This window comes from Oncorhynchus gorbuscha, linkage group LG06, assembly GCF_021184085.1.
Source record: "Oncorhynchus gorbuscha isolate QuinsamMale2020 ecotype Even-year linkage group LG06, OgorEven_v1.0, whole genome shotgun sequence".
Lineage (NCBI taxonomy): Eukaryota > Metazoa > Chordata > Actinopteri > Salmoniformes > Salmonidae > Oncorhynchus > Oncorhynchus gorbuscha.
The window spans coordinates 61658472-61680939 of record NC_060178.1 but is presented as its reverse complement, the minus strand read 5'-3'; the positions used below and the strand labels follow the sequence as shown (position 1 = coordinate 61680939).

Below are 22468 nucleotides of genomic sequence, written 5' to 3'. Positions count from 1 at the left end.
TTGCACACAGGTGGACTTTAATTATGTGACTTAAGGTAATTGGTTCCACCAGATCTTATTTAGGGACTTCATAGCAAAGGGGGTGAATACATATGCACGTACCACTTGTTCATTTTTTAAATTTTTTTTGAAACAAGTAATTTTTTAAATTTCACTTCACCAATTTGGACTATTTTGTGTATGTCCATTACATGAAATACAAATAAAAATCCATTTAAATTGCAGGTTGTAATGAAACAAATAGGAAAAACGCCAAGGTGGCTGAATATTTCTTTTTTTTAAGGTAGGGATGTGAATCAGAAAACCAGTAAGTATCTGGTGTGACCACCATTTGCCTCATGCAGCTCAACAATATATTCTACCAAATGCATCAAATGTAAATATATTGTCTGATTTAAGCTTTGCAGCCGTTTTTGCTGCTGCTGTTTAGACAATAATTCATGTTGAGCTCCATCTGTAGCCTCACCACCTCCGGTCATTTTATCTATAAATTCTACAATCCTGCTAAACTCTGCTTATCCTTCAGACCTGACAGACACACTGGGAGACATTGCAGGAGAGATGTCTGGTGAGAGTGATGACAAATCTAAGGACAACAGCGCCGCAGACCAAGTGCTGTCATTTGGGAAAAGTCTCTTCGGCTGAGTCAGGCTTTGAAGCGGTTTCTCTTCCTCTCATTGTCAGTTAGACCTCTGGTTATAGCCTATGAAGAATATATTATTTTACCATCATAATCTAGTATTATCACTATGCTACATTGTGTAATGTTAATGTTAAGGATTATATTTGAAAAATAAATAAAAATGTTTATTTCAAAAGTTTGTTGAGTAGGCTAATGTTGGATGAAATAGTTAGTGGGGATTACGCAACCAAAACCTAGCTATTGATATACAAAATACGCAGAATTGACCTCAATGGAAAAATCTTTGAATACCTCATGGGGAATCATGGTTTCTGGTTTGAATCAATGAATACATTAAATAAAAACAATTGAGCATTTGAAAGTTTAATTCTGTATCAACAAAAAGGCAGTACAAATTCTCTTACATAGAATCCCAAAGCAGTCAATCAAGGCCGTTCTCACATATTCCCTCCCATCTCCCCTTCCAGTAGCCTTCAGCACAGAAACCATTCTGATATGGGTCCAATTCTGAGGCAAGACAAAGCGTTCAGGTTTAGAACAAAGGCATCGAAACGGTGAACAGAACAATCTTCTGGAATTCAGCGTTTTAGTGTTGTGTCAACCTACTTACAAACATGTAATAAGTCTGCTTTGTAACAAATGTATTTTATGATATAATCTTGAATAGTGTAGAAGCACACGTTGTGCACTGCTTTAAACGCACTGAAGTCTTATTGGGAGACTTTAAATAGAAAGAACATTCTGGTGTAGGTAAGAAAACTTTCTCCATTTAGGTAAACATTTGCTCCATTTCACCACAGGAGAAACCGGTGCAATTAAGGCTTTAAGTGTGTTTCCGATACGCTCTACATTCTATTATATTGACTAACTTACTCAAATCTGTCTGTAGATCCATAACAGATGCTGAAAAAGCACAACACTGATTCATAAAAGCAGTATCCCGTGAAAGCTGTAAACCAGAAGTTTTGGTGTTTACTGACATAAGAATATTGTAACAGGAATAAATGGGTTGGAGTTCATAGAATGACTGAGAAAATAAATGAGGTTTCTACGGTAAAGGAATAAAAATGACCATAGACACAGTAGCATCATAGAACAGCCCTACTGGATTTAAGGCAAGCTAGAACATGGGTTCTCTTGAAGACATGAGAACGCAAAAGAATGTGCATATTGCTTGGCTGGTTTTACATATACAACGAGTAAAGCTAATGGTCATGTGTAAAATGTAAACACTTGATATGTTGTGTGATTGTTGGGGGGGTGGGGCCTGGGTCTGCTCGGGTGGACGGACAGACAGGAGGCAGGCGGGGTGGCGAGGAGCCGCCTATGTGAAGGTAACACCAGCCTCGTTGTACACCTTGAAGACCTTCTCGATGGCGTTGACGTATGCTGCCGTCCTCAGGTCAAGGCCCAGGTTGTACTTGTTAGCGGTGCGCATGATTTGCTAAAAAGGGGAGAGAAAAACAAAGAATATAAACTCAAACAAGATATTCATCTCAGTGTCCCTTCATGTAATCATTATTTTCCCCTCCTCCATTTCTTACCTACAGCAATACACCACTATTGTTCCATTATCAATGCAGTGATCCATTTCCACAGGATAATAAAGCATCTCTGTGTACTTTTAAAGAAATAACCCCCAGGGAGCAATAAGTAAGTAACAAACCAGCAGACTCTCATGCAGTATGCCTGCACAGAGTACGACATTTCCTGGGAGATGGTATAGGCAACACCATATGATGCAGGGGAATGTCATTCCACCAAGGCTGGATCCTCAGTCAGACGTGACATTAAAGTCATCAGTGTTAATGGTAGAGGGGAGCAGGGTAACGGTCTGAATCTTCATCCTATCTCTGCTCTCTCTGGCATCAGTGCTGGGCCTTAGCTATGATGAGAGACTAACAAAGCCCTGGCTGCTCCAGTTACCACTGCTCGCACGCACAGCAAACCAGTGAGAGAGGATGTGGGTGTGGATGTGGGTGTGTGTGTACCATGTTCGAGAGCGATTTATTTTATGAACATGAATGAGGAACAAAAAAAAAAGGTGGCAAGATAGCAGTGAAAAGGCAATATGAGCTTAGTGCTGTTTGGGTAATGAGATGTGTAAAACAGAAATGGAGCTTGTCACTGGACCGTTGAAGCATGACTTCAACTTTCAAGACTTCATTTCCCTGAACAAGAGTAATGGGATGCCTCAGGACCTTGTGTTGGATTAACACAGCATTTCCTTTGAATAAAACCCCTGTCCCTGGACCTGTGAGGAACCATTTAGCCCAGATAATCATGTTTAAGCAATCGGCCTCTTACCCTGGCAGACCTCTCCATGGTGTAGGCCAGTCCTGAGTGCACAATGTCCTTCTCTGAAGCTCCCTGGAATCAAACAGAGAAAAATACATTGAAAATAGGGCTCAGAGCTCACATTTAGCCCACTAAACTAAACCCTTACTCATCTCTGGAGAAATGCAGCTTAACTGTGATATACAGAGTTCCAAACTGCATCTGGAAGCAACGTCAGCACAAAAGCGGTTTGTCGGGAGATTCATGAAATGGTTTTCCATGGCCGAGCAGCCGCACACAAGACAAAAGGGCACCATGCGCAATGCCAAGTGTCGGCTGGAGTGATGTAGAGCTCACCGCCATGATTCTGGAATGAGATGTTTGACCAGCAGGTGTCCATATACTCTTGGTCATGTAGTGCTACATTTTGACCATGTAGAGTGTTGCAACTAAGGACAAAACTTTTTACACTCTACGCACTTCAGCTGCCCTGTTCTGTGAGCTTGTGTGGCTTACCACTTTGCGGTTGAGTCGGTTGCTCCTAGACGTTTCCACTTCTCAATAACAGCACTTACTTCACCTGCCATCAACGAGTGTGACCGAAATAGCCAAATCCACTCATTTGAACGGGTGTCTACATACTTTTGTATATCATATCTTAATACAATATTGTTTGATTGAAGGGAGAGTAATCCAGGATCATAGAAAGGCCAGTGTGGGGAGGGTTGTACTCACAGCGATCCTGGCCTGGAACTCAGAGGTAGGGACCACAGGGATGGCTCCTCCGTGCTTCCCAAACTTCCTCTCCAGACTCTCCTGGACGGACACTGAGGGAGACCACAGACAGTTCATATATGCATATTATGTTGTAGTGAATATGGATATGAATCTGACTAAATCCTCATTGAACCATCATGAAGGATACAGCTCAATCTTCAATTTTAGGTCATTTTATAGTTCGTTCACCTGCATTAATAATCTGGTATAAATGTTCTCTTTCTACAAAAACTTTATGGGTTTGCCAATTCACAGCCGTATCTATTCTGAGCTCTTTTCCATGTCTCCAACACTGCCCAGTCTTGCCACTCTCGTGAGACTAGGGAATGGCTTCAGCTTCTAAAATATTCAGAAACCATCCCACTCAGCGACTAGCTTAACCCCAGCTCAATCCACTGCAATGTACTGAAAACCGAATCTACATACATGTTCTGAGGGGCTTTTGTGTGAAAATGCATGTGCACAATATCAGACTGCCTCATTGATGCTGCTGATAGACCGGGAAGAGAGAAAGAGGGTGAGTGTTAGACAAGGCCTGCAGACAGTCAGCATCCACCTCTTCCTGGAAACCCTACATAAAGTGACTGACAATAATGTTCTCGCTCACCAGGCACGGAGGAGGGGCTGTACTCTGTGTGCTGTACTCTGTGTGCTGTGTGTGTGTGTGTGTGTGTGTGTGTGTCTACTCTGCAGTCCAATACATTTTTTATGAGCAACATGAGTCACAGCTGTAAAAAACAACAACAACATTGTGTTTAATCAGCCTTGGGTTTAACATTTCTAATAGTTCTCATTCCCATTCTAACAAATCTCCCCGTTGACACGGGGAAGTAATTAAAGATTTACACTTTAGTATAATACAATATCAACAACATCCATCTTTGTGACATAACAGAGAGCAGGCTGAACTTAGTAGGAGCGAGTGCTTCGCTACAGGTAGAGAAATGTCAGACTTACTGAGCAGGTGGTAGTTGGAGTCCCTCTCGTACTTGAAGGTCAGTCTACCGTAGCTGACATGGTTCAGGTTCTTCAGCCACTCAAAGTAGGAGACAGTCACTCCACCAGCATTCAGGTACATGTCCTAAATAAATAAGAGATGGCGAATCAAGAGCTGTGAAGTCACAGAGACAGATGAAGCAACTATCCGCACTAGATTGATTTCTAAATCAAATATATGATAATTGTTATTGTATGCATTGTCTTAAAATATCCCTGGACTATGATTAATCTCCAATCAAAGAAGTAGAGTCAGAATCTAGAACCCAGAGGTATGCAATCCAACTCAATGTTCCTGAAATCCCAGTCTTCATGTAGATTTAACAAGTCAGAATCTGGCCTACTTCCAGGCTATTTTTCTGTTGGTCTGTGAAACCGACTCTAAAACTATCTACGTCTCCAGGACCAACAGAATCTAATGGAACCTGCTACAGGTGTAGGGCGGGCCAGCCCCTGAAGGGACTCTTATCAACTCTAAGTAAGAGGGTTTGTCTTCTCAAGAATTCAGCATTCTCCGCGTTGCTCTTGCCTTTCCACATTTTCTCACATCTCTGTGAAGCAGTAGGTTCTGTTGTGAAAACATTCTGTAGGTCTGCTATCTGATTGGAAGTTGACCAATAGGATTACTGTTGAGTTAACTAGGATTTAAATATAAACATATTCAAAGGGTTAGAAAAAGAGTCTTAGCTTCATTGTGTCTCTCTTTGTTCCTGACCTGCGCTGGTGAGATACACTCGCCCTCTTTCTCTCGCCACCCCAGGGATACCTGGGGCGTGGCTTTTCAGGCTATGACATCTCTCTCTCAGTCTCCCTCTCCCATGAGCTAAGGCACAAGCAATGGATTCTTTGTCTCGTTCTCTCCCTCTCATGCCTTGAATAATGCTTTGAAATATTAGTAATGCCTTTTAACTTAAAGGGATATGTCGGGATTTTGGCAATGAGGCCCTGTATCTACACTATCGTTCAAAAGTTTGGGGTCACTTATAAATGTCCTTGTTTTTGAAAGAAAAGCACATGTTTCGTCCATTTAAATAACATCAAATTGATCAGAAACACAGTGCAGACATTGTTAATGTTGTAAATGACTACTATTGTAGCTGGAAATGGCTGATCTTGTATGTAATATCTACACAGGCGTACAGAGGCCCATTATCAGCAACCATCACTCATGTGTTCCAATGGCACGTTGTGTTAGCTAATCCAAGTTTATCATTTTAAGATAACGCTAATTGATCAGAAACCCCTTTTGCAATTATGTTAGCACAGCTGAAAACTGGGTATCTACTAGCATGCTAGCAGATACCCATAGACTTCCAGTCACTGCGCTGACGCTAGTTAGCAATTGCGTTAGAGCTAGTTAGCAACTCCCTTCAAACTGCTAGCACATGGTATTCACGAGTTCATCTGACCCTGGGGAAGTAGATAAAGGGCCTCAATGACAAAATCCCAAAGTATCCCTTTAAGCCTTGTATGTGAATTCATTCATTTTACAATGTAATTAAATCAATTAGCCTTTAGAATTCCATTCCCAGACCTTTCTAATACTTTAACTCAACTACAGTCTCTTGCACATTGCTAAATCATCTTTATGGAGTCAGATAATTAACTTAATAGAATTTGTTAGCATACACGCTACAGTCTTATTACGGGTCGCATGTGAGGTATAAATAATATACAAACATGATAAATATTTCCCAACTACACAAGTGGATAATTAATTCATATGCAGTCTGAAATATGATTGCAGCCTCTTACCGGAATCACCATGATATTCCTCTCCAGGAAGATCTTGTCAGCGTCCGGAGTGGTGGGGCCGTTGGCTCCCTCAGCAATGATCTGGAACAAACACAGAGGATTTAAATACAATCAACATACAGAATCCAGCTCTACACAAATGTGTTTTTACTGTTAGTGATGATTGTGTACGTTTTACCTAACTTACATAAACATGACTAAACACCCCCCCCCCAATTAGCCTGCTCGGGTCAAACTGACTGGAACAAACACATTCATGTGGAATCGTTGCACATCGCCCAATGCTGGTCTGACCTTGGCTTTGATTTTGTGCGCATTGTTCCTGGTCAGCTGCTTCTCGCTGGCGGCGGGGATCAGGATGTCACAGTCGGCCTCCAGGATGCTGCCTTCGTACGGCGTAGAGTTGGGGAAGCCCACGATGGTGCCGTGTTGCTGGTGAGAAGGAGGAGAGACGAGAGAGAATGAGACAGAGAGATAAAGTAGACAGTACCACTTGTCATCAGTCTCAGATGGCTGTGGGGGACTTTCAGAGTGTAGGGACACTGTACGTCCTCTAGGTGGTAGCCTTAGACAGTACGCTCCACTGTGCTCCCCACAAGGACAGGGAACAGCCAGAGGTCGGGCAACCTGCAGGCTATTGACCGTAGCGAGGAGTTGTGTACTGACCAGCTTGTAGTCCTCCAGCTCCTTGGGGTCGATGCCATTGGGGTTCCAGATGCTTCCATCCATCTCTCCAACACCGACACACTTGGCACCGAAACGGTGCAGGTAACGCATGGAGTGCATGCCCACGTTACCGAAACCCTGGGAGAAGAGGAAGAAGAATGACATGCTTCAGAATAAAAGAGAAAATGGGCCAAAGAGGTTCCAACCTGGGTGCCCTGTGGTAGATCATTCACGAGTTGCTAAGCCTGTTCCGCTTGTTTGCACCAAATGTCCATTTACGTTTATGTTCTTGTTCATGAGACACATGCTCGATTGGCACAGTAAACATGTCATGTAGAGTCTTCTGGTCCAATGAGTTTATTGTTCGCTAACGAGGACACAGTAATCAGTAGATTGTAATTAGCAGTAGCAATGTGTTCTACTGTAGGGAGGGAGGACAGTCCTCTACACATCCAAATGGAACACCTTGCTAACGAGCCATTATCCAGTCTGTTCGTGATTATACCGACCTCGTGGGTTCCATCCAATAGTACTCTTGAATGTTGCTACCTCTAACCAAAAGAAAATACATGTTGTGCTTGATCTGATGACAACCAAGCAGAGTGGATATTCCAATACCTTTTAACATCCGGAACATATTCATACATCACTCAGATACCAATTATTTATGACATGAGGAAAGTAGGCAGCTCCACTACAGGAGCGGCCAATAGAAAGACAAGTCAGCAACCTAGATTACTGACGGCACTCCCTCCCCCCGGTCGAGCAGAAACATGCTCGTTAGGTATGGATTTCAAGGGATAAGTATGCGTTAGATTACAGACACATTAAAAAAAAAAAAGGCATCTGGATCGAATTAAATCTTGCCTCCAAGATGTTTTCCTAATGACATTTCCCATAATTACATTAGAAGGCTGCAGAACAGAGGAATTGATTCTCTGGCCAATTTTGCACTGAATCATGTACAGCTGATATCTTGTCAACATGAGGGAGGGAATCTATATGTGGAACATAAAGGCTTAATGCTTGGTCTCAGTGCCAAAAGGTACAGTCATTCTGTAGACATATAAGCAGTGCTGAAGTAGATGCATACCTTGCATTAAACAGCGCTGCCATAACAGGAGACACTGTTAGGTGCAGAGCCAAACCTCTTATTGCTTTGAAACCTGATAAAATACTATTTGAAATGCCATTCCTAATCAATAAGTGCCGTGTCTGTGTACCTGGATGACAAAGGTCTTGTCGGCGAAGCCGGGGCTCAGGCCCAACTGGGTCATGTAGGCCGTCTCGTTGATGAAGTTCTCGATGCCGTGGAATACTCCACGCCCGGTGGCTGAGATCCTGCCGTGGATGCCCCCCTGGCTGATGGGCTTACCAGTCACACAGGCATGGGCGTTGATGTCCTGGACACAGAGGAGAGGAGCGTGTGATTGGTTAGTGGTGGAATTAGCAACTTCACCAAATAAAACAAATTCCTCAAGTCGGCCATTTTATTATACATATTTTGTAAACCTTGTATTAGGTACTCTGGGACAGTGTAGACAACATATGTTGGGATCTACTGAAGACAAGTCTTTCAAGGGGAAACGATAAGGATCTAGCGAAACTCCACTAAAGAAATATTTGACTCAGAAACAAATCTAATTAGCAATCTGCAGTCGATGACTATGCCCCCCCCCCCCAAAAAAAGTCACTGTGCCCTCTTCTCGGTTTTCTTCAAGAAGTTAAATCCGCTTCGTATTTCATTTCCTTGCCACGATACTAACAAATATCACAATACTGGTATCGTCCACAGCACTGTCCTGTCCTCAAACTGTGATAAGCCTAATCCTAGACAGCACACGTCTCTTCATAGTGCTGTTTTTAGACTGAGACCAACTTCTATGACGAGGCTATAGGGTAGAAGTTGTAGTGTACAGTTGAAATGCTTTACCTTTTGGAGTGCTCCCTGACAACCAACAAAACATATATGAGCATGCAATACAGCAAGAGACTGGTTGAGCTTCGTCTTTCGAAACGCTGTCATGAGAACTGGAACAGTAGCCTTATGACAAGAAAAATACTGGTAGAAGTGTCAGTTTATGGAAAGTCAAAGCACTTCCTCTACCGCCAGGACAATTGGAAATGGATCTCAGAATACTGTCTGGGGCCAAGGAGCGGGGGTTACGAGGCCAGCAGAACTTCCTGGAAAAACGCTAATCAACAAAAGCAAACAAACAGTGACATAGTGGAGATGTTTACTCAGCAAAGACAATAGGGATGGCTAGTGTGCAAACAGAATAATCACAACTTAGCAACCGTACACGGATAAGCTCAGCTTTGTGGTCTGCGGTTGTGTAACAATCGCTTCGTTATCAGGGTGATAAGACATGAACAGATTAATGGTGATAAAATATGCAAAGCAGAGGAACACCTGAGAAAGTTACATATATACTAGCCTAAATAAAGCAAACACTTGAGAAAGTGAGGGATACAAAGTATATTGAATGCAGGTTATTCCACATAAGTGAGGTTATTGAGTTAATTAGGCAGTTAACATCCCATCATGCTTAGGGTCATGTATAAAAATGGCCAGTTGCTAGTAGAGGAGATCTCGGTGACGTTGAAAGCGGGAGCATAGGTTGTTTAATGGGTGTATGCGTGTCTCTCAATCCAATTGAACACTGATGGAACATTCTGGAGCGGCGCCCGAGACGGCGTTTTCCACCACCATCAACAAAACACCAAATTATGGAATTTATTGTGGAAGAATGGTGTTGCATCCCTTCCAGGCAGAATCTAAGCCAAGGCGCATTGAAGCTGTTCTGACGGCTCGCGGTGGACCAACACCCCAATAAGACACTTTTGTGTTGCCATTTTTCTGTATTTTGGCAGTTACCTGTATACACATTTAATTTTCCTTCATTTCAGTGGTTTACAGTAATTGTTAAAAGCCATTTAACTGAGTTGACAGGAAGTTCTGGGGAAAACTCAATGTCTATTGTTGGAGAGGGCAGTGAGTTTATACAGGGAGTACGTACATGGTGGCCCATGGTGTTGGCATAGGTGTCAGCGATCCATGACATCTCCCTCTCTCCAGTGCTCATGTCAGGGGCAGGGACATCAATGCCAGGTCCTGACAGGAGAAAGACAAAATAATGTCATTTTAAAGTAAACTTATAGGATAACTAAAATGGCTTCAGTAAAGACGAAACAACCAATACACCAACAAACTCTTACTGAAACATGCAGAACCATCTAAATATATTGCTGTGAAACAATAGAGGCACTCATGGCCCACTTTGAAGCTATGGCAGTGTACGGAAGACACAGTGCCAGAGGGTATGGTTGCCTTGCAGGGTTACACACCCCTTAAGCACACACAAGCACACACACTACCGTTCAAAAGTTTGGGTCACTTAGAAATGTCCTTGTTTTTGTCCATTAAAACATTGAATTGATCAGAAATACAGTGTTGTAAATTACTATTGTAGCTGGAAACGAAAGATTTTGAATGGAATATCTACATTGGCATACAGAGGCCCATTATCAGCAACCATCACGCCTGTGTTCCAATGGCACATTGTGTTAGCTAATCCAAGTTCATCATTTTAAAAGGCTAATTGATCAGTAGAAAACCCTTTTGCAATTATGTTAGCACAGCTGAAAACTGTTCTGATTTAAGAAGCAATAAAACCGGCCTTTAGACCAATTGAGTGTCTGGAGCATCAGCATTTGTGGGTTCGATTACAGGCTCAAAATGTCCAGAAACAAAGGACTTTCTTCTGAAACTCGTCAGTCTATTCTAAAACATGTAGCTATACAAACAGTCCCCTCCTCCCTCTATGGGAGAATGTTGGGGATGCCTTTTAATAACAGGCTCCTCTGGACTGGTCTGATACCTTGCTGATTAGTGACCATGTGGACCACATTTACAGCTTTGGATAACACATAGCGACAAAGAGAGCAATTATTGCCTTTTGAAACAATGTGGACTAGAAGTGCTAGAAGCCCCTAATAGGTCACAGGCACTTCAAGCATTGAATGCATAACCCTAAAATAACTCTTAAACAAGCGGACAACCTCAGGAGTGATAGGGAATTGTTACAAGGAAATGTGACGTTAATGTGAACTCCTTCTCTAATTGCAATGTCAAAACCCCCCAAAAATATTTTGTCAATTATTGCGTTTTAGTTTCTGGTGTACCCGTTTTCCCTGTATTCCCATCCTGAGAGGTTCCCCTTGTGATTTCTGGAAGGTCAAGCTGCCTTCATGCCTTGTCAAGCCTTTAGTTTAACCCCTCTCGCATCGTGGCCATTTATGTATACTGCACTTTGGGCTCATGAAACCCTGCCTCTGACAGTATGCGCTAGGGGGAAGGCAGACCCATTCCAGGATGACCATGTGTTCATGCGGCCATAGACATTACCGCCAGATATCTTTCACCAGCAGCCTTCAATGTTCCCCTGGACACTACTCACCAATAAAACCCTTCTTGGCCAGCTCAATGGTGAATCTTCTGGTGATTTTCTCCAGTTCATTGTCCTGCACACAGAGTATAACAGTATGATAAAGGGCATTGCATATTTCACTGGTAGTAAAGCCAGACAAAAGGCACTACTATCACAGAACAAAAACTTCCTACTCAAATATTAAGAAGCAACATCGTCTTCAGGTAAGTTAATACGACTAAATTAAAAGCGAGATTACTTGAATTTATTCAAAAGAACACCAAAAGTGACACTCATCCACCTGGCTCAAGGACAGAAAGCCCTTGAGTATCAGTGACTAAAATTCTTCAACTTTCAGAGCCAGCAGCCTAGCAGATAAGAGGGGGGTGGGTGTCCCAGTCATGATGTCTACCAGCTGATGGCTGAGCAGTTCTCCCCCAGAGCAGAGCTGCCAATGCCTAATGGAGCCCTGGGGCCACTGGCAACACCAGACGGGATGGGTCAGCACTGGGCTGGCAACAGGAAGGGGAGCGAGATCCCACTGACTAACAGCTTCCTGTGTAGGGCTCTATAGAACACTGAATGGGGCGATCTATTATTTTACACAAGATATTCAATATATTAATAACTTCTGATACAGTATGTACAACCTGCACTTAATCATGTCATTTGCAAATTCAAAAGAGAACCTTAAGTGCAGGATATGCATATTTTCTATAAGTAATTCAACTATTTTGGGGTCAAAATTGAAGGTGGAGGATTCCCTCATCCTTGTTCCTATCACTGCGAAAACAAACTCCACTGAATGGTCACATAATAGAACATCCTGCACTAGGGGTAAATACAGAGCAACGAACCAAGTGAGGTAAAAATTAAATGCCATGACAACACTCTCATCACTGGTTTAGATGACTTGGTAATGTGAGCCTGTATGCTAAGCTCCGAGAATCACAGATAAACCATTTCACAATAAAAGACCAAATGGCCTTGTTGAAAGGGAACACACCCTAAAGCTAATGTGAAAGTGACACGTGACTGGGTGAAAGGACAGCAACAATAAGTATGTCATCAAATACTCTGGCGAATCCAGAAACACAGGAATACCCACAGTGTAATTCTTTACATTGATCTTCACTCCAGCTTTGGCTCCTCCAAACGGCACATCTGTAAAGGATTTAAATGGACGGGGTTGCAACAGAAAGAACAGCAATAGGCCATATAAAAAATGACTTCTGTCTGGAGGACTTGTGTCTAGAATATACTGTGTAGGCTTAGAAAAAGCCCTTACCCACGACAGCACATTTGTATGTCATCAGCGAGGCCAGGGCTTTCACCTCGTCGACAGACACCTCGGTGCTGTAACGGATACCTGGAAAAACACAACATGACAGAGTTAGTAGAGCGAAACCTGTGATATCAGACATGGCTGAAAAAAAAGTTGCGTTTTCCCATTTTCACCTCTAGCTACGTGTGTATAAGAATATTAGGAAAATGGTATACTTTAACTTTATACTTTCTGCATGATGAAAACAATATGTCTTAATAAGTTGCTGTACAATAAAACCAGCGATCCCACTAGCTTCATCAGTTTGGGATTTTATTCTCCAACACAAGGAGGTGGATTAATGCAATTAGCCTACTCACACACAATCACAAGCTAGGGGGGTATTTTGCGCCCTGATTACTAAGCCTTTAACCGGTCTCAGAACCACTCATAAAAAAAATGAACTTGTTAGAGGAGTATGAGCGGGAGAGAAAATGAGGGCACAATTTGTCCAATGTAGGTTAGCCCTTGTCTATGCCAAGCCCAGTCAGCTCTGGAACAAAACTCCATATTGTTTATTTTACAAAATGCAAATACTCCATTTCATACTAGGCCTCTTGTAGTTATCGCAGGGAGGAAGTTTTAGGAAATGCACAAAATGGTTGCAGCTGCCCAGTGTCTGAGAGTTACACTAGAGCTCCGTAGGAGAGGAGACGCTTGCATTTGAGAGAGGTAGAAACCACACACTGCCTCGCGCCATGACTCACTGAGGGGATTCAATTAGGCTGAACCGGGTTGCACTAGGCTATGGCCTGTAATGCGACCGGACAAAAGCAGGGAGGTAGGAGCGCCCTTCTCAAACAGTAATCTGCTCCGCCCGGTCCTATTGTCAACCAGGCAGTATGGTGCATTGTTCAGAAACACAAGTGTATGCTTAAACTTTCAAACTAGTTTTCCTCCTGAAGGCAGATAAAGCCTCCCCCCTTTTTAAATCAAAAACAAAACACTTTCGCATGCTCAGAATCCTAAATCACTACTCCATGTGTCTGACATACGTCACTTTGTAGAGTAGACTTCACCATAATGCTTTGAATGGGGCGCCCTGCTCACGCCTGGAAGGCAGCCAGGTTTTAAAGCTAATACCATCAATCACTTTTCACCCAGTGCAAACTCCACCCACCCGGGGCCAGCTTAAAAAAACTCCCTCACTCCTGAGACCGCAGGCCAGGCCCCCTCCACTCTTCTCCACAAAGAGGAAAAACAGTGAGATGGAAACTGGGTGTGGTCCTGGTAGGTTTGTCTTGTTCACTGACTACCACTATATACTACACATCTTACCTCACAAACCCTTCTACTTCTGAAGACACTGAAGCTTTTAATAGCTGCATAAAAAGTAGGATATTTCTAATTAGTGCAATATGAAGCTAATGGCTAAAACTTGATGCAGAGAACAGATTTTGGGAAAGGTGTTCTATTCAAAAGCAGACCAAACAGGATTTAGGATTGACAGGAGATTAATATATTTCCCCTGGGGAAATAATTGTGGTTTGGTGTGATTAGTTTAATCACCACCACTTTCCTTCAACAAATCAGATTTCATTCTTAACAATCTGCCATAGGCAATAGGCATACACCTACTGTATGTCAGTTGACATATGGACAAGTGACCCAACTGTGGTTTGTGACTACTATGAGTTCCCATTGTAGACAATTCAGCACAGTAAAGCATTGTAAAGTAGATATGTTCAGTACAATATACCTTAATGTACTGAAGTCTACGCACTGTTGATTACGTCAAAAACAGTGAATAAATAAATCGCCAAACACCTATTTTTCAATGCCGATTGACGAGACTAACTGAAATAGATAAAAAAAAAAGTATATATAATTTCATTTTAGTTGACCAAAACAAGACTAAATGATCTGTGACTAAAATTTGTCACCACCTTCTAGTTAGCTACCCTTCGCCTGGTTAAGAAACACCAGCTGCTATACTTAATTAATAACAAAAAAAAAATGCATTGGATTTAATAGTAAAACAACTGTCTAGTTATGTTTCTCTCCCTTAAGTATAGAAAAGTAGACTCTTTGTAGTCACGTTCAACCCTCCCCCTTACATTTCATAGCCAGGTTCTGTAGCCAAGTCTTCCTCTTTTCCTAAGAGAAAACGTCTTGATTCTAGCCATTAACGTTCAAAATATATGACCCATAATAGCGGCACTGCATTTTACATTCATAAAGCATATCGTGGTCCGTTCTAAAAGTAAGCTACTTGCGGACTGGACTATTAATCATTGGTTTAGGCTACACCTTGTTCAGTCATGTTACCTCATTAGCTAGCTATAGCTAACAACCTGGGGTGCGGTCAGCAAGACTAATGTTCAGATAGCATATTTCTATGTAGAACAAGCATACTTCTGACATGTTGAATAAGGAATAACGTTGGCTCTATTCATGGTATTTCTACCTGTAACGTTCAAGAACGTTTTGCAAAGGGATGTGGGCCTGGTAACATTACCAGTAGTCTATATGCAAACGTGGTGGCACAGAAAGAAAGGAAAGACAAACAATTTGACAAAATTCCTCTTACCACTACATCTGACTTTATTTTGAGTTCATGTGGATCCAGTGACTCAGACCAGGACTCTAGCACTGGGACTATGACTTGTCAATCACCAATGGTCGAGTCACTTGGTCTTGAGTACAGGGGACTTGGGAATTGATTTGGACTCTAGGTTTAGTGACCCGACTACATCACTAGGCGAAACAGTCATTAGCCCCCGTTCTACTTTTGGACACCAATGTGGCTGCAGCGTCTGTGGAACGTTGATAACAATGGCAATGATGCGACCTAGTGACGGAGATGCAACCCATACTACTTTGTGGCACCATCTGGTGATTGTGCTACTCTCCCTCACTCTCTGGTGTGTGTCGGTTTTGTAGGTAATGTGGTGTTGTTACGATGGCCCACGAGGAGGCCATGCACAACGGGGGTGATTTACAATTACACATTAACACGGGAACCAGGATCACCCTTCCTGCCTTTGAGTTGGTCACCAGAGCTGGAATGGGTTTCATTATATGACTAGGTCATAAAAGGCCACCAGGGACAATATGGAATCTGTTCTCCCCCTTTGTTTACGAGTGACCCCTGGAAAGAGCACAAGACAAAATGCAACCCATTTCAGAAGCTAGGCATATGAGGCACGTCCCTACTTCACAGGAGAGGCATAGAGTGCTATGAGCCACGTAAACCCTCCCCTTGGCCCAGCGTCGTCTGGGTTATTGTGCACCGCCCTATGGGACTCCTGGTATGGCTGGTTGTGACACAGCCTGGGATCGAACCCAGGTCTGTAGTGACGTCTCAAGCACCGCAATGCAGTGCCTTAGACCACTGTGGCACTCAGGAGGCCGCGTACGACAGCTTAAAAAAAAAGATATCATAAAAAACTGCAAAAGTGTTTCTGCTGCTCACAACTGAATTTAACAGGTTATCGACAAAGATCAGTGCAGTGGGAAAATGTTGTGATGGACTATTTTCTGGAGGATGATCATGCCTTGCTGACTCTCTTACTCTGACTAGGTAAAAACATTTCCATTGAATCAAACATTGCAGAGTCTTCTGATGTGAGTGATGGGGAAGAAACAGCTATTAACAGTGTTGTCATGGAGGAAGTTGATCAAGTTTTGAAATCAGTGGAATGCTCGTTTGAATCAGAGTATGATTGCCAAAGCGGTGGGAGTCGGAAAAATAACACGGGCGGTTGTCGTATAAAATCTCTGGATTACATCTTCAAATTAAGCGCAAACATGGCATCCATGATAGAGGGAGCAGCGTTCATCCATGTATACGGGTAAGAGTCTAGCTACATTTTCAAATATTAAACATTCTAATTTTGTCAGAGAATTGTTTTTATTGCAAGTTAAGGCGTACAGTTAGCTAGCTAGCTAACATTAGCTGGCTGGCTCGCTGGCTAACATTATGTGCAGCCTCCCTCCGACTCTGATCACCCCAAGGATTTGGTCATATTCTGGGGCAAGAGAGAAGATGGCTGTCCTTAGCCACTTCCCTACCGGCCTTCAGCTCCTCAGGAAAGCTAACTGCTTGTGCATGCTGTAGGAGTAGTGTCTCTGCCGCGAGGGAGGTGGGTATGGAAGCCACCCCATCTGAGGTCCGGTTTGTGGCGGCGATCAGATCCAGTAGTGTTAGGTATTGTGCTAGGTCAGGGAGAGCGGTTGTTGGTTCCGCTGTAGCATTGGGCGGACTTCCTTGACTCATGAGCTTCAGTTGGTTGCAGAGGGGCCGCACGACAGAGCTGTCAACCACTCGTTCTCTGGTTGGGACAGAAATGGTGGACCCAAGTTCCAGCAATGGGGTTGAGCCAGTTCCTTAAGGATTTTACCACAAGTAACGTCATCAGCAGGATTGTTTATGCTGTCAACATACCCCCAGTCCTGGACTTCTGTTAGGTCTTAGGTTTCCACAATGCGAGTTCCGACGAACACTTTATACCTGCAGGACTCCAAGAGGCCAACTGGGCTCCGGAAAGGGCAGCACTGAGTTCCAGCCTAGGCATTGACAGCTGCGTCTTGGGTGCGACACTGGACTTGACCATGACAAAGGAGACATGGGTGTGGCCTGCCTTATCCTCCACTCCGAAGCGTCACAGAACACATGCCGTTCCAAGCATGATCCCAGTTGGTCAACACAGGGTGGTACATAACATCTTGGCATTTGGACTTCAGAGAGTTCCGATAACGCTGTTTCCCAACAGATCCATCGTTCTACTAGGTCAGCCGGGTGGATTGGTTCAATAATAATAATAATAATAATAATAATAGCCATTTAGCAGACGCTTTTATCCAAAGCGACTTACAGTCATGTGTGCATACATTCTACGTATGGGTGGTCCCGGGGATCGAACCCACTACCCTGGCGTTACAAGTACCATGCTCTACCAACTGAGCTACAGAAGGACCATCCCAGTCCCTCTTGGTCTGCCACAGGTCCTGGACTAAGACTTTGGCCTGGGTTGTGTATGGCAGGTTATACCCAAGGGGATTGTATTGACTGGCCAGGTTCGGATAGATGGTGCGCAGAGTGGGGGGTTTCCGTACTCAGGGCTGAGCAGTGCTTGTGCCCCACGGTATCTGGTATGCAGCTCCATCTCAGTCCTAGAGTGGGCTCTTGTGGGTTAGCGCCTGACTGCGAAAGCCATAGTTCACTACTACTGGACCTGGCTTGTGGCGGGAGGTGCTGGATAACCTCCGCTCTGTTACTCGCCCATTGTCGGACCTTGAATCCCCTTTGGACAGGAGATTCTGTACTTGATCAAGTACGGCATCAGACAATTCTTCCTTCTCCATTTCCTTTTCACCAGTCTTTGGTTCAGTCATCATCCTGCTCGAAGGACCATTGAAAGATTAGTGGACAGGTAGGATGACTGACAGTGAAGGTGGACAGGTGGTCACAGGTCAGGTGACAGGAATGGATGAGACTGAGGCAGGAATTCCTTTAACCATGAAGTGGTATATTTACTGGGTAGTCTGTTGATTCATGGACGCACAGAACGTTTGGATTAGACGGAGTTAAGGAAGAGAAAGCAGTGAGATCGGGCGATGGCGATTTCCTCTTTTTAATGAGACATTATCCACCTGACCTAATTAAAGTGCCCCTGGCCCAGCTGAGCAAGTGGCCATGACTTAAGGGATTCTTCCACCAACTCCATGGGCCTTTTCTACAACCTGTGTAGTAATATTATTGGTATCTCAGAAAGCCATTTACATTGCTAGTTAAAGCCTAATATGTTAGCTAGCCAGCCAACATTGAATGCAGTTGGTTAGCTAAGGGCAACCATGGCATCCATGACAGAGGAGGAGAGTTCATCCAGGTATATGGGTAACAGGCTGACTACACCGCTTGCGTCGCGTACATTTAGAAATCTATGTTAAATTATTGCCCCAACGAGGGTCTGCATTGCCACGGGCTAACACGGAACCCAAACCGGCTGCGCGCATGCGCCATCGTGCATAAATGTATTTTGTCCACCAACACCAAATGCGATCACGACACACAGGTTAAAATATCAAAACAAACTCTGAACCAATGACATTAAATTGGGGACAGGTCAAAAAGCATTAAACACTTATGGCAATTTAGCTAGTTAGCTAAATAAGATGAATTAGCTAGCAAGCTAACTTGCTGTTGCTAGCTAATTTGTCCTGGGATAAACATTCGGTTGTTATTTTACCTGAAATGCACAATGTCCTCTATTCCGACAATTAACTTTTGGGAACGGGGGGCAGTATTGAGTAGCTTGGATGAATAAGGTGCCCAGAGTAAACTGCCTGCTACTCAGGCCCAGAAGCTAGAATATGCATAGATTTGGATAGAAAACTAACGTTTCCAAAACTGTTAAAATAATGCCTGTGAGTATAACAGAACTCATATGGCAGGCAAAAACCTGAGAAAAATCCAACCCGAGCGGGAAATCTGAGGTTTGTAGGTTTTTTGCCTATCTAATATGCTGTGTCTATGGGGTCAGATTGCACTTCCTACGGCTTCCACTAGATGTCAAGAGTCTTTAGAAAGTTGCTTCTATTGTGAAAGGGGAGCGAATAAGAGCTGTTTCAACCAGTGGTCAGGCTGAAAGCCTTGAGTTGTTTATTGCGCGCGAGCTCCGTTCCCTTTCCTTTCTAATGACAAAGGAATTGTCCGGTTGGAATATTAAAGATTTCTGATTTTAAAAAAAAATGTCTTATTTGTGAGTGTGCATTGTGCATTTGGATTACTGGACTAAATGCTCAAGGAGGTATTTGGACATAAAGATGAACTTTATCGAACAAAAACAAACATTTACTGTCTAACATGGAGACCTGGGAGTGTCATCAGTTGAATATCATCAAAGGTAAGTGATTCAATTTAATGTTAGTTTTCACTTGTGACACCTCCTTCTTTGGAAAATGGCTGTATGTTTCTCTGTGGCTAGGCGCTGACTTAACATAATCGCAAGGTGTGCTTTCACCGTAAAGCCTTTTTGAAATCAGACACTGTGGCTGGATTAACAAGAAATTTATTTAAAATGGTGTATAATACTTGTATGTTTAAGGAATTGTCATTATGAGATTTCTGTTTGAATTTGGCGCCCTAGAATTTCACTGGCTGTTGGCGAGGTGGCGTACCACATATCCAAGAGAGGTTAATCCACACATAAAAACGGTCAATCGAATCGTTTCTAGTCATGTTTCCTCCTTCCAGTCTTTTTCATCCTTGAATTTATATGGTGATTGGCATCTAAACTTTCATGGTATTACCACGACAACCAGCAACACAGTTCATCTTTCAATCACCCACGTGGGTATAACCAATGAGGAGATTGCATGTGGGTACCTGCTTCTATAAACCAATGAGGAGATGGGAGAGGCAGGACTTGCAGCGCGATCTAGGTCAGAAATAGAAAGGAGTTATATTTTAGCCCTTGGCAACGCAGACACTCACGAGTAGTGTGGGTGCAATAATTGAATGACAGACTTCTAAATTTATTTTGCAAAGCATGTGCGAGCGGTGTGGTCAGCCTATTACACGTGTTAGCTACATTTTCAGATATTATGGTGCTTTCAAGACAACTGGGGACGCAGACAAATGCGAGGTCAAATCCTGAGGTCAGTGATCTCTAGGTCTGAAAGTCAGAGCTCTAAAAAGAGGCCCGGAGATTTACGAGTTCCCTGTTCCCAGTTGTTTTGAACACGGCATGACTTGTCTTGGAACTGTGACAACAGGAAGCCTCTCCCAGCCTGGCTAGATGGGATATGTAATGCTTTAGCCAACACAGCCAGATATGTACATATTATTGTATCCTTAACCTTTTTTAAACTGAACATCTTATTTGGTGCCCCACTCTGTCAGGTGGCCATGTCCTCTCAAAAACCAAACGTTAAATAATTAAGCACTATAGTAATTAGTATGATTCTGTGTTCCCATGCAAAAGTGACTGCTTTTGGTAAGTTCTTTATCTGCCTTACCAATGAAAATTTAAACATTTTATTACAAAAGAGATGTATGTTTCTGGAAGATGCACCATGCTGCCTGGTTGACAACATGACCTAGAGGCAAAGATTACGATTTGGTTTGAGATGGGCGCTCCGCACCCACCCTTTTCGCCAGATGACATGGGCCATTGCCTGGTTCAAACCTGGACAGCATAAAATAACTCCCTCTATACTGGAGCGCTTTCGACACACCCACTCGCCCGTACTCCAGCCGCCCTATCACAGACAGAACAATGAGACAGATATTTTCACTGGATGTTTATTAAATGTGAAGCATCCAATTGGCGTTTCCACTCACTGCCAAATATGGAAGTGGGAGAAGATGAAACGAGATGGATTTTGGCCGACATTCTGCAAATGTTCTCAACGATGAAACATTTGATCAATACAGTTTGATGTTCCCAAAACTAGAATCTTATGAAAAGTTTTTTATTTAAATAGCGTTATGCAGACGATAGTAGATAGAGCCAATAGGATCTCGCTAGGTCGTGCTTAGTTCTGCCCACTATGGCTCATTTGTTCCAATTGGAACTGACAGGGTGTAGTCCAGTTGGGTTAGTTCTAAAAACCTTAGGCCATTTGTTTGCAGCTACCCGCTTCTCAACTTGATAGGCTAGATAGCACGCTAGCTATACTCCGCTTCAGCACCACCCATTCGCCGGCTTACCTCCTTTACAGGGGGTCCTGTGTTGGCTGTGCTGGGCACGATATCCCTCAATCACCTCCCATTCGCCATCGTCTCGCTTGATAGGGAACGACACACTCAGTATATGGTTGCAGGGCTTGATGATCTTGAGAATTCCGCGAACTCGGTGTCTCTTCTGCACTGGCGTCTCCTTGTTCTTGAGGTCCTCCACCAGTTTATCCTCAACGATATTAGCACCGCGGTCAAAGAATCCCTCCACCATTTCAAAGAAGTTGGGGTCATCTGCATCTTTCTCTCCTGCGACCTCGCTGTAGTGGCGCATCCGCATCAGCGACGCGGAAACTGGAAGAGCCGACTTGACACATCCCGAGGCCAGAGCACTGCTTGCTCCACGAGTAAGTAATTCTCCGAAATACCTGTACATTTTTCACTGAGTTAAGGCGTTAGTAACGAATGAAACTTAAAGCAAAGTGAGGGGAAGACAATGAAATGGGTAGGGGGAAAACAAACGTGTAACGAGACAACTGCTCTGCTTCTGGTCCTATTTCGTACTGATCTGACAGCAGTCGTGCATTCCGCTTCTTTAAGAGAACAGGCGTGTTTGTGTGTATGCGCACCTCACTGGGGAGGGTTCCACTTGAACGCGCATGCGAAGTAATGCGCGTCTCCGCGACACATTTTTCCGCTCCCTGGGAAGCGTTCCGCAGGTGTGTAGTGGTGAATCATTAGCCAAACAATTGGAAACGTTCCGTTTTGCAACTAGCACAATCATTTATTTTGGACAAATTCAGGTAGTTTCCACCCAGTTTCGTTCAGTTTGCTTTCGGTTAAGAAACTTTTTTTTCAACAGAATCGGCGTAATGAATACCCTATTACAGGGCAGAGCCCCACATGTTTTGAGCCCCACATGTTTTGAGCCCCACCTGTTTAGCAAAAAATAAGTCGTTCGTCTGTTTTGCATGCTA

The 22468-nt window shown here is 43.4% G+C and overlaps 1 protein-coding gene across 1 annotated transcript; it reads right to left on the bottom strand.

Moving 5' to 3' along the window:
- Positions 1–990: 990 nt before the first annotated feature.
- Positions 991–22104, bottom strand: LOC124038198 (glutamate dehydrogenase, mitochondrial-like). The gene is made up of 13 exons (XM_046353748.1): positions 21525–22104; positions 12833–12913; positions 12653–12708; positions 11575–11638; positions 10135–10229; positions 8338–8517; positions 7115–7252; positions 6743–6880; positions 6449–6529; positions 4655–4778; positions 3656–3747; positions 2951–3013; positions 991–2087 (listed from the first exon to the last, which is right to left on the bottom strand). Exons 1-13 carry the CDS (start codon positions 21925–21927, stop codon positions 1968–1970), a joined length of 1635 nt encoding a protein of 544 aa, XP_046209704.1. The 5' UTR covers positions 21928–22104; the 3' UTR covers positions 991–1967.
- Positions 22105–22468: the final 364 nt, after the last annotated feature.

Bases quoted from the DNA above. Each gene is read 5' to 3' on its own strand.
- LOC124038198 (XM_046353748.1), bottom strand. From the start codon at position 21,927: ATGTACAGGTATTTCGGAGAATTACTTACTCGTGGAGCAAGCAGTGCT. The intron at 10,230-11,574 runs GTGAGTAGTGTC...TTCTCCTGTCAG, and splicing joins GGCCAAGAAGGGTTTTATTG to GACCTGGCATTGATGTCCCT. The intron at 8,518-10,134 runs GTACGTACTCCC...CTCTGTGTCCAG, and splicing joins CCAACACCATGGGCCACCAT to GACATCAACGCCCATGCCTG.